At 48.8% G+C, this 11835-nt stretch overlaps 2 protein-coding genes across 2 annotated transcripts; one reads left to right on the top strand and one right to left on the bottom strand.

The window, feature by feature from the left end:
- Positions 1-1468: 1468 nt before the first annotated feature.
- On the bottom strand, positions 1469-1970 carry LOC123050314 (loricrin-like). The gene has a single exon (XM_044473128.1). It carries the CDS (start codon positions 1936-1938, stop codon positions 1624-1626), a length of 315 nt encoding a protein of 104 aa, XP_044329063.1. The 5' UTR covers positions 1939-1970; the 3' UTR covers positions 1469-1623.
- A 5197-nt stretch (positions 1971-7167) lies between these two features.
- On the top strand, positions 7168-11589 carry LOC123054876 (probable receptor-like serine/threonine-protein kinase At5g57670). Its single transcript, XM_044478751.1, has 7 exons — positions 7168-7761; positions 7884-8138; positions 8215-8372; positions 8480-8559; positions 8700-8835; positions 8917-9069; positions 11192-11589. The coding sequence occupies exons 1-7, from the start codon at positions 7566-7568 to the stop codon at positions 11396-11398; spliced, it is 1185 nt and encodes a 394-aa protein (XP_044334686.1). The 5' UTR covers positions 7168-7565; the 3' UTR covers positions 11399-11589.
- The last annotated feature ends 246 nt before the right edge of the window (positions 11590-11835 follow it).

The raw sequence follows: 11835 nt of genomic DNA, 5'->3' as shown, positions 1-11835 counted from the left end.
CCATAAGATGAAGTTCTTATTTTATACATTTGGTAGGGAAAATACATCTTATTAACAGGTATAAGTTATACTCATGTCTCATATTTTATATAGTACTTTATCGTTTTTAATAGGTTCATATACTATATCTACAATACTTCAAACTGAGTTATATGAAAAAATTGTAAATGTAGTTTTTATTATATTTATAAAATACGTACAGATTTATATGTAAAAAGAAGTATACTTAGAATATGGTACATACTACCTAAAAAGTAGTATATATAATCATGCAAAAAATAGGATATCTATACTACCTTAACATTTTTATATACAACATACTACGCGTACATATACTCCAGTATGATAGATACTACGTAAAATGTACAAAACATAAGTGGGAGTAACTACGCCCGGTAGTAAGAAACATTTGTCCATATTTGGCATTGTAGGTACAAATAGTTTTCTCTGTAAGCTTGGTTAAAGTTTGTAAAGTTTGACTTCTTCAAAGAATTTATATGCACTATATTATAAGCAGAGGAGTGTAAAAAGCAAAAAAAAAATATTGAGGTGGCACACCCAATGAAATGTCCCTGGCTCCAAAAATTATATTATAGATCATATTCTTTATAACAATATGCTCTCTAGTTTTAAAGAGCTTACATTTAATTGAGGACTTCAATTGAAATCGGGTTACCTATTTTTGACTGGGTCAACAATTTTTGAAAGCTCTTTCATTCAATTCTTTTATACTATACACTATGGTTCATAATTTTTAAGGACTTGAAGTTAATTTAGGTCTTCAATTAAGAATTGGGTCACCCAATTTTGATATGGTCAACAATTTCTCAAAGATGCCTCCTATTCAGTTCTTAAATTCACTATGTTCCCTAATTTTGAAGCTCTTTCATTGAATTGAGATATTTAATTTTGAATTTTGTTTATTATTTTCCAAATCAACCGACAGCAACCGGCCTATAAAGGCATATCAATCCCGCGCACCCTCCCACCACCTAGCAAAAGGAAGTGCCTCCATGCAGCACCAATATAGTATATGCTGCCACTAACGTAGAAATTTCCCCACATAAATATAGGTTGGTTAGCGAATAACACGGAATCACACCACAAAAGGTCCACCAAATCACCGCATTATAAAATAAAATAAAACACACTCGATCATCTCCCTCACCCGATAAACTAAATATTCCATCAGTTTCAATATATAAGGGGTATTAGTTTTGACTAGAGCAAAAAATATCGACATCCACAATATGAAACAAAAGAAGTATGAAAATTCATTTCATGATAACTCTAATCATACCAATTTGATATTATGGATTTTGATATATTTCTTTAACAATTTGATCAAATTTAAAACGTTTGACTTTTCAAAAAAAAAAGTAATACACCTTATATTTGAAAATAGAGTGACTACTTTTTTTTGAAACCCAACGACACCAATGGTGCAGCAAAGCGTGCCCAACCCTTCTGGTATGAATGAATATGTATATGTAAACAAGTGAGCGGTCATTTACAACATCATCGAAATGAAAGTATTATTTACAAATATTTGAATGAAGTGAAATTTATGGAAACAATATCATGGGTCTTGCAGTAATAATCCCCTGTATATGATGTCTTTCCTCAGCAACCGCCTCCGCCCCCGCAGCCTCCGCCACCACCTCCTCCACAGCCTCCGCCGCCTGTGCTAACACCGCTGTCTCCAACATAGATGCCTGCGCCTGCGCCCGCTCCAGCTGCCCAGTAGGAGCCGCCGTGACCACGTCGAGGCTTCTTCCCGCCGGAGCTCTTGTGGCCGGCGCAGCCGAACACGGCGACGGCCACGATCGCAACCGCGGCCACGAAGGCGAAGGCTAGACACACGACGCCGCTGGGCGTGTAGTGCATGGAACCGGCGGTGAAGCCTTTTGCCGCGGCAATACCCATCGCCCTGACCATCTCTGCTGCTGCTGCTCGATCGAGAGTTTCTGCTCTTGATCAAAATTGTTTGTAACAATTGAACGCCGGTCGACCAGTACTTAAAGTCTTTGTCCGGAGAAAATGTCAGCGGACTTACGCGGTTGCTCTGTCCTGCACTCCAACGCTATCGTGTGTTGTCAACGCAGTAGTTCCATCGTGCTTCTTATCTTGATTGTCTGCCGTTGGGTGGAACCTGAATGGAAGGTCGGTCGGCGACGACGGGGAGTACTTAATTGAAGGCGGTGCCATAGAAATGGCAGCTGACTTGTTCAATTACTACTAGTAGTAGTACAATATATATCCATCGTGTTGTGTATCGGCCGAGTATAGACGAGGTTGCGCATCTTTGAAATTCGAACTTTCCTTGGACGCGTGCCAAGCTAATTGACGATGATCATGAGTTCTCGTCAAGTCCTCCGACGCGTCTGGGCGAGGGCCTGAGAGTTGAAACGTCATGTCGGCACCCGCCACCGTCAATCTCGTTCCGTTTGAAACACTTTTTCCCTTTGGTAATTTCGTAACGACATGCATGCTAATGCTAGGGTAGCTTGGTCGAAATTTGCTCTAGACCGGGCGTGCGTATATGCACGCCGTTGCCTCCGACTGTATCCAGCTGCTTCGTTTGGACTAAAGGAAGACGCCATCGTATTCAACTATTACTAGCAATGTGCCCATGTGTTTGCAACGGATACAAAGTAGAATAATACATGTTCACAAACTTAAAAACACACACACAAAGTTTTACTCAAAATGTATTCCTTGAACTGTTTTGATGAGGTGAGGGAGGGATGTGGTTAGTTTCAAGATACTAGAGGGCTTTCTACAAACTGAAACATAGAAGTCGAAAATCCATCTCTGCACTCGAGCTCATCTGCACCCTAGCTGACAAAAAAATTAAAACAAACACTAGAAAAATCCAAAAAAAATCTTTTTTTGTGTGTGGTAGACAATTTGATGCGTGAGGTCTGCTCCATTTTTCAAATCATTTAGACATTTGAGTAGCTCTCAGAAAAAAAGACAAATTGGGGGTCTGTAAAAATGTTTACTGTTCAAGTACTGTTTTGTCCCAATTTGTCTTTTTTGCTGAGAGCTGTTCAGATGTCCAAATGACTTGAAATTTGGAGCGAGCCTTACGCATCAAATTTTCTACCGCACAAATATTTTTGGAATTTTTTGAGTTTTTTTAATTTTGTACGAATTGTTTTCTAACCGGGTGCAGATCAACCTGGGCACCGAAACGCCCTACTCCATAGAAGTGGGGTATTGTTGCAAAAATGCCATAACTGACCTCACAACCGTTAGATACAGATCCAATGGTTAAAAATTACGGATGACAGACGCACCATCATCACCAACTGAGTTTTTTTTACAAGAGTAGAGATTCATGCCACGCGGCTGGGCCTGGAGGCGGCCTCGCTACTGGCCCTACCGGGCACTTGACACCAACTTTGGCCTGTACCAAACCAAATTGGCTTGTACCGACGTCTAATTCATGGGGCCGATGGGTCAGGTCGGCCTGAACAAACATACCTCCTCGTTTATGTGTACCCCGGTTCGGTAGAAAAACATACATCACGCCCGATGGATTCAAGGGGAGCTCCTAGCTGCCGCATTTTACGTCAAATAGCAGCCGGACGCACACACAAATAGCCACATGGACCGGCCCAACACTAGGACCGCGGTATGCAAAATTCCAAAAATTAGTCCTCTTGCTGGGAGTCGAACACAAGACCTTATGCTCTCAGACGCAGCGGCATACGAATGCACCAACCAAGCATTTGTGACTAAGGAGAAGTGTGGTACTTTAAGAACTAGGAACAACCATATTCGAAACATTTTTTAAATTTCAAATGCAGTTTTTTCGAAAACAAATTGGATACTTTTTGAAACGCAAACATTTTGCCACATTGTGAGCAAAATTATGAAAACATGAACAATCCTGAAAAATTGAACACATTTTGAAATCATGAACTAAATTTGAAACTCTAAACTTTCAAGAATATACGAACAAATTTTAAAATTGCAAACATTTTTCTACAAAAAAGGTTTTTTTTTATACTTTGATCTTTTTTGAAAATGTGAAAAAAAAATAAAAAACGGAATTTGTTCCCGGGCACCAGGTACGAAATTATGTCTCGAAACCCACCGCTCCCCTCGGCAGGCACGCATGGGAGACGGGCGACCGGTCACGCTCAGGCTCGGCCAGCTGTATCCCCCCTCCATGAAGCCAATAACTGTCCAATCCATTGCCACACACACAGCGCCAAGCGGGCGGCATTCATTGGCCAACAATCAGAACCAGCAGCCCCGCCCGCCCGCACCCAACCCAGCACCAGCAGCAATGCCACCTGTATGTGTCACTCGCGTTGCGTGGATGAAACGAGGGAGGGCGGCCGATGATAATACTGGATTAAGAAAGGCCGTGTTGCCGTGCCGGTACAGGAAAGAAAGAAGAGATCGTTAGAGCATCTACAGTGGGACTAGGCAAATTCGACCCCTCAAAAATCCACGGCACTGACCGGGCACCTCTCAAATAATGCATATTCGGACACCTCAACTATCATATCTTAAATCCATACAACTACGTTGATGCGCACACATCGTCCGGCTACTCCATCATCACTAACTATCGGACTATCAAAATTTGGCATGTTTGGCTATGGTGGAATTCATTCACGGCTGCCCTTGCCCTTGTTGTCCTTCTCGCGGAAGTACCGGTCAAAGACGCAGTACGGATCGAGCCGTATCTGCTCATCGCCGGAGCTGCCCTCCTTCTCCTCCTTCGGTGGCAGTCCGGCCATCGCACGGACCGCCTGATTCTGCTTTCGGGCGAGGGCGCGTGTATTCCTGCACTGCCGTTTCTTCACAATGCGGGCGCGGATGGCTTCCTCCTCTGCGGCCGCCCGTGCCGCCGCATCAGCCTTCTCCGCCGCCGCCATTTCCGCCGCGATACGTGCCTCAGCGGCCCTTATCCTCTCCTTCCCACGACGGGCCGCCCGTTCTCGGTGGGACTCATAGTCTGCCCGACCGATGATGGGGAAGGAGAGGTGTTTCGGCTGCTGGGACCGCGAGGATCCAACACCAGAGGACCCGAGCGCCCAGTGAGCCGACGCTATGGCGTCGCGGCGGACGGATCCGCCTGTTGGCCGGGCGCTGTCATCCCGGGAGCAGCGGGGTGCAATGCGGACCGCCATTGCCTCCTCGAACTCGCACGGGTTGACATCCCAGCCAACGGATCCGACCTGCCATGTCGGAGAAGGCTAGAAACCGCCGGAGGCGAGCTCGGGTGGCGGAGGGGAGTGGAGTGAAGTGGCTAGGGTTTGCTCCGGCGAGCGAATGGGGACAAATATATGTAGGGTCGGGTGGGCTGGGTCCGACGTGGCGGGCGTGCCCAGGCGCCCCCATATTCGCTCCATATTTGGACTGGATATGGGGGTGTCGGCCAGCCCAGGCGTTTAAGACCCGTTTAAGGCGTCCGTCTGGGTCGAAAAATCATGACCGGTCAGTGACCGGGTGGCCCGCCCGGACGTTTGTGAAGCATTTGGGGCGCCCGGCTGTAGATGCTCTTAGCACACCGTAGTTTAGCTGCCTCCATTGGCGGTCACGTGTTTAAAATGATGTCATGAAAATGTAAACATGTTCAAATTCATTCAAAAAATGTGCGATGTGTACCTAAAAAGTGTTCAACGTGTATATGGAAAATGCTTAGCGTGAATTCAAAAAGTGCTCGATGTCTATTTATAATTTTTCATACGTCCAAAAATGTTTTTGAAATGGAAAAAAGTTCCCAATTTTGAAAATGTGTTCATGACATATAAAAAAATTCTGCACACTAAAACAAACTAATCCAAAAAATCATGAATTTTCCAAAGCGAAAAAAAAATGAAAAGCGAAGATATAAATAAAGCAGAAATAAAAACCAAATAGAAAACCGGCAAGGAATAGCCGAGAAGAAAAAGAGAAATAAGAAAGGAAAAATAGAAAAGTTATAAAACAAACAAGGAAATTTGAGCAGAATAAAAGAACGAGAAGAAAACCGGAAAAGAACCACCGAGAAGAGATGAAAAAAAAGACCCGAAATCTTCCTCAAATTAGAGTAGAAGGTTCCTAAAACAACTGGAATAGAAGGAAAGAAATCGAGATGAGCAAATGAGAAAAAGGCCGCCCCAAAACGACGCGGCAGCAGAAACGCTTAAAGCGAGACGGTGCCGCGAGATATAACATCTGCACACAAGAGAGGCATGGGAAACCTTAGGCTTATTTGATTGCAAGAATTTCATAAGAACTATAGAGGATTTAAGTCCACAAGAATTTTTTCCTGTGAAAGTCATTTGGATCGTACGAACGGGTTTACCAAATTCCTACGAAATTCATTCTTATACCTTTCATTTTATAGGATTTTTATAAAGCATGCTCAAACCTCATTTTTTATTTTCCCTTGGAGAAGTCCAATGCACTTGAACTCTATCCCGTTGTAGTCCTCTATATAATTTCAGAATCTTATAGGAATCTCTTATAATGCATGCATCCTAATCATTGTTTGTTTTTCTTCTATTCCTATGTTTTCAAACTCTTGCAATCCAGAGATGCCTCCCCCCGCCAGTTGTGAGGGAAGCAAAGCTCCATCTTGCGTCCGCTAGCTCTACCCGCGACGGAATCAAACGAAAATCGTTCCCGGACACCAGCTACGAAATTCTGTCCCAAAAATGCCGCCGCTCGCTGCGCATGCTCCTCGGCATGGGAGACGGGTGACATGTCACGCTCAGGCTCGGCTAAGCTAGCTCTATCCCCTCCTCCATGAAGCCAATAACTGTCGAATCCATTGCCACACACGCCGCGCCAAGCGGGCGGCATTCATTGGCCAACAATCAGACCAGCGCCAGCGCCAGCAGCCCCGCCCGCCCGCACCCAACACGGCACCAGCAACGCCACCTGTGCTTGCGACCCTGCGTGTGTGTGTGGATCATACGAGGGCGATCAATGAATATTCGACTAAAAAATGAGGAAAAGAGGCCAATGGCTGTGGATGGGTACGGTCTCGCGCTCTCGTGTTGCCGTGCCGGTACAAGAAAGAAAGAAGAGATTATTGGCTCAGCTGCCTCCGTTGGCGGGCGGGTCCCCCAACCGTCGTCCCGTCCCGCCTCGCCAGAAGCAAACAGCGGATATAAAATGGAGCCTTCTCGCATCGTATCGCACCTCTCCTCTCTGTGCTGTTCCCTCCCCGCCGAGGCACTGCCACGGACAGCGACGCCCCTCCTCTCCTCCCCTTCCTCCCCTCGTGCCATCTTCTTCTCGCTCCACACTCGTGACTGACTCACTGAGCTGAGCTGAGCACTCCTACCCGAGCTGAGCTGAGCCTGAGCGCACGCGACGACGCAGGGAGCTGTTACGCGCCCGATTTAATGCCCTGCTGAATGCGGAGCAGTTTCTCTCCACTGCCTTTGCTTTCTTGCTTCAGCTGCCCCGGCATTCAATGCCCTCGTATCCCCCTCGCTTGACCCGACTCCTCCTCCTACGCTAGCTAGCCAAGTGTGTGTGCGCGTGTGCGTGTGCTCCGCCGGGCGCTGGATTGGGTGGATAGATTGGTAGAGGGAGGAGAGAGGAGGATGAACTACCTCCGGAGCCGGAGCCTGAAGCGGCTCCTGTCCATCGGCCGCCGGAGCAACCCCGACGAGGACTGCGTCGTCGAGGCCGAGCCCCCGCCGCCGCCGCCGCCGGTGGCGGTGGTCGCGCCGAGCAAACCCGCGTGGAGGTGCTTCTCCTACGAGGAGGTTGACCAGGCCACCAACGGCTTCCACCCAGGTAAAAACAAGAATCAATTAACGCCGGTCTGTTCATTCATGCCCGCCGTTTCTTTCTTTCTTTCTTTCTCCGGCGTTGTCGCGCGTTACATACAGAGATTTATGGGTTGCGCGTGCGTGCAGACAACGTGGTGGGGCGTGGCGGGTACGGCGAGGTGTACTGCGGCATCCTGGCGGACGGGCGCGCCGTGGCGGTGAAGCGGCTGGCGGCGGCGGCGGCGGACGAGAAGAAGGAGAAGGACTTCCTGACGGAGCTGGGCACGGTGGGCCACGTGCGCCACCCCAACGTCTCCTCCCTCCTCGGCTGCTGCGTCGACCGCGGCCTCCACCTCGTCTTCGACTTCTCCACCCGCGGCTCCGTCTCCGCAAACCTCCACGGTGATGACTTCTCCTCCGCATCACATGCTCTGCTTTTCCCCAATGTAGTACGTGTCGCCTGACTGACGCGGTGCAGACGAGAAGCGGCCGGTGATGACGTGGAGCCAGCGGCACGGCGTGGCGGTGGGCACGGCGCGGGGGCTCCGCTACCTCCACAAGGGCTGCGCGCGCCGGATCATCCACCGGGACATCAAGGCCTCCAACATCCTCCTCGACGCCGACTACCAGCCCCAGGTGCGTTCATGCTCGCCGTCGCCGTCCATCCACACGCTCTGCTCCTGCTTCCTCTGTTCGACGGCGGCGATGGCTGACAGATGTAGGCTCACCGTTCACGCGCGCAGATATCCGACTTCGGGCTCGCCCGGTGGCTGCCGTCGGAGTGGACGCACCACGCCATCGCGCCCATCGAGGGCACCTTCGGGTCAGTCAGTCAAAAGCTTTCCTCTCGCCTCTCTGTCCGCTAGTGAAGCTGTACAGTACTACTACTACTATGTGGCATTGAAGAAGAGGAGGAAGAGAGTGGCGACGTGGCATTGACTCTGTGGTCGGGCGGGCGTGCAGGTGCCTGGCGCCGGAGTACTTCACGCACGGCATCGTGGACGAGAAGACGGACGTGTTCGCCTTCGGCGTCTTCCTCCTGGAGCTCATCTCCGGCCGGAAGCCCGTCGACGGCTCCCACATGAGCCTCCTCGCCTGGGTACGTAGTAACCCCACGTATTTCATCACCGGCACATGCTCGTCCCCAGTGCGACGTGGCTGAGTTTTTCTCTGCATGCAGGCCAAGCCTTACCTGAAGGACGGCGTGGTGCAAGGGCTGGTGGACCCGCGGCTCGGCGACGGCGGCTACGACGCCGGCCAGCTCCGGCGGCTCATGTTCGTCGCCTCGCTCTGCGCCAGGTCCGCCGCCGCGTGGCGGCCCACCATGACAGAGGTACGTAACGTACTAGCCACTCATCAAACTTCTGAAGAAATACATTCTTCCTCTGCACTTGCTGCCCTACCTTGTCCAAATTAGGGACAAAGTTCAGAATTCAGCCACGGCATTAATCTTGCAAGTAACGCTGAAGGCTTCTGCCGACATACATGGCGCCGGTGTCGATCGGCACTGAATAACGCACGTAGCTTTCGATAGTTGGTGCCCTAATTGTTGCCCTAGATAGAACCTGCGCATAACCGTCTGGGTTTGGAGATGTTGGGGTGGTAGGTCTGACTCTGACAGAGTGATAGGATTCGCGCCATAACCATGCATGGGCCACCAAATTGAAACCCCTCTCCCTAACCATCACCAAACGGACGACAAAAGGCAAAAAAAGACAACCACCTATATTCTGCACCTATTCTTGTTCCGGCAAGGCGGCAACCCAAACAAACCTCTTGCCCTGCATTGCAATTGGCAACAACTGCAACTTCTCCAGCTAGATTGCCAATCAAGCAGACTAGAAACAATTATCCGAAGAGCTTCTTACAAGGTGCCCGGTCTGAACGGTAGGTTCACCAGCTCTGCCATTCTAGTATGTAGCATGCAATGGCGTGGACAAATCACAACTGGAATGCGGCAAAAATAAACCAATGCCGGCAAGGATGAATGAATAATTGTCAAGAGCTGCTGCAAAAGCTGCCCGAAGGATCTAGTCCGAGAGACACCGTCTGTCTTAATAATGTGCTGATCTGCACTGCAGGTCACCATTACTTTATGGATGTCCGGTGCCAGGTAACCATCTTGCCCGAGAATAATCTCCCTATCTGAAAACATTATAACGTGGACAGAAAATTAATAATCCGTATATTCCTTCGTCCAATCAAATAGAGCACAAATAAGACTAGCCTGCTACACACATACGGCTTGCACCGGTCGTAGTTGCGGTAGCATGTCTGTCAGGGTCGCCCACTTGTCCCGTACACACATACGGATACGGTTGTTAAATACTGCCACGTTTACGTTGTGTCAGTTGGTCAGTTGTGACAGCACGCCTTGGGTTCTAGCTTTAGTTTAAGCTCACTCGCGAGGACGCATCTGCCGACCAGTACGTAGTGCGCGAGTAACACTGCACCCAACCGAACCCGTGTGATTGCGTCGACTAGCTTGTCTCTTGTCTTCGTCTGCTCTGCTGGACATCGCACCAAACCAACTAGGATCACACACACTGTACAAAATGAGTGATGAATATACACTGTATCACTGTGTGTAGCAGTGCACTGTATACGAAAATCAGAGGCACTGCGTAATGATAATGCTGCATGCATAATGGAGGATCAATCAGTATGTCCTAGCTGGAAAAGCCTGTCTCCAAGCGGCCACGGGAGCTAGTAGATTTCTCTGTTCTGCTCTCAACTTGGACAGTTAGAGGTTGAGCAGCAGTACTAGAGCCTAATTATGGAAGCTACAAGGAGAACTTCTTGAGCATTGAATCTTCCGTTGGTGAGCGAGTGGGTGGGGAATGAAGGTTAGGACAAGGAACATGGCGATCTGGCTGTTTTACTCTGGCTTTGGAAGATGACAAAGGGGTCTTCTGGTCCTTTGGTCGCATCGCAGCTCCCAAGAATGGCCGGTTTCTTGATAATGGTTTTGCAATTTGCAAGGGGACGGCCTAGCATAGGATGCTCTGTTGCTTCTAGCTTAGTACTACTACTACTGGGTACTGACTCACGGGAACGCCGAGGGGAGGGATGGAGGTTGGGGACACAGGACAGCTCGAGAAGATAAATCTCGACGCAAGCCAACAAAACATGCCACCCCAGAATTGGGTATATACAAGACCCGGTCTGCTCTAACCAAAGTCCAATCACGGATTAGTTTATCATCACTCATGCACTGCGCCACTGGCATATAAAATTTCACTCGGGGGATACTCTCGTTAAACCACACGACTCTCAGAGGCTCAAATGTTTTGTTTTGTTTTGTTTTTTGGAAAGGAAGCTTTCGGGTAAAATGTTTCAGTTTCAGCAAAGCTTACGGTGCACATTCGGTACATGATAGTACTATTTGAGTTGCCACTCTGAACTTTGAGAAACTGCATCTGAATTTTCTGACTCTACATGGCTAACTGACGCAGGTGCTGGAGCTGCTGGAGTCGTCGGCCGAGATATCGCAGGAGCGGTGGCAGATGCCGGAGGAGGCCGTGGAGGACGAGTTCTGGGACTTCGACGACCTCACCGACTTCGAGGACGACGACGACGACGACGACGACGATGACTACGACGGCGAATCGGATTCCCCCTCGATACCCTCGTCGGCCTGCAGCATCCGCGCCAATGATTGATTACATTAGCCCCCACCCAGATCTTTTTTGCAGCTGTCAGTAGATCAAGTGTCCGTCTTGTTTTTTTGGCTTAGGAGATCGGTATGAATGAATGAATATGATCCTCTCGATTATATCATCAGTGTACATAAACAAAACCAACTAGTGAGGCGAGAATAGTAGGGGATTTGATCAAGCCCATGGTTTCATTATTTCCATGGCTCCATTTGCACGCAAGAATCTCCGTCCATAAACCCGTGCTGACAGCATTGTGGTCTGATCTGGTCATCTGACAGTGATGGATGGCTTTGCTGTCAGTGCTGTTTGGCAAGTTGACATGACACTGCCACTCTGCCCGGGGCCGTGATCTCCAACCGACCTGAACGGCTAAACTGCTGTTGGTTCAGGGCTTTCTATGGCTGAGGCGAGCGAGATTATTAAAGCGCAAATGGTCCTTT

Source organism: Triticum aestivum, chromosome 2D, assembly GCF_018294505.1.
Source record: "Triticum aestivum cultivar Chinese Spring chromosome 2D, IWGSC CS RefSeq v2.1, whole genome shotgun sequence".
Lineage (NCBI taxonomy): Eukaryota > Viridiplantae > Streptophyta > Magnoliopsida > Poales > Poaceae > Triticum > Triticum aestivum.
This window is presented reverse-complemented; position numbering and strand designations above follow the sequence as displayed.

Excerpts from the sequence above, each read along its gene's own strand:
- LOC123050314 (XM_044473128.1), bottom strand. The coding sequence starts at position 1,938 with ATGGTCAGGGCGATGGGTATTGCCGCGGCAAAAGGCTTCACCGCCGGT.
- LOC123054876 (XM_044478751.1), top strand. The coding sequence starts at position 7,566 with ATGAACTACCTCCGGAGCCGGAGCCTGAAGCGGCTCCTGTCCATCGGC. Across the intron at positions 8,373-8,479 it reads ACGCCGACTACCAGCCCCAG|ATATCCGACTTCGGGCTCGC; the intron begins GTGCGTTCATGC and ends TCACGCGCGCAG. Across the intron at positions 8,560-8,699 it reads CCCATCGAGGGCACCTTCGG|GTGCCTGGCGCCGGAGTACT; the intron begins GTCAGTCAGTCA and ends GCGGGCGTGCAG.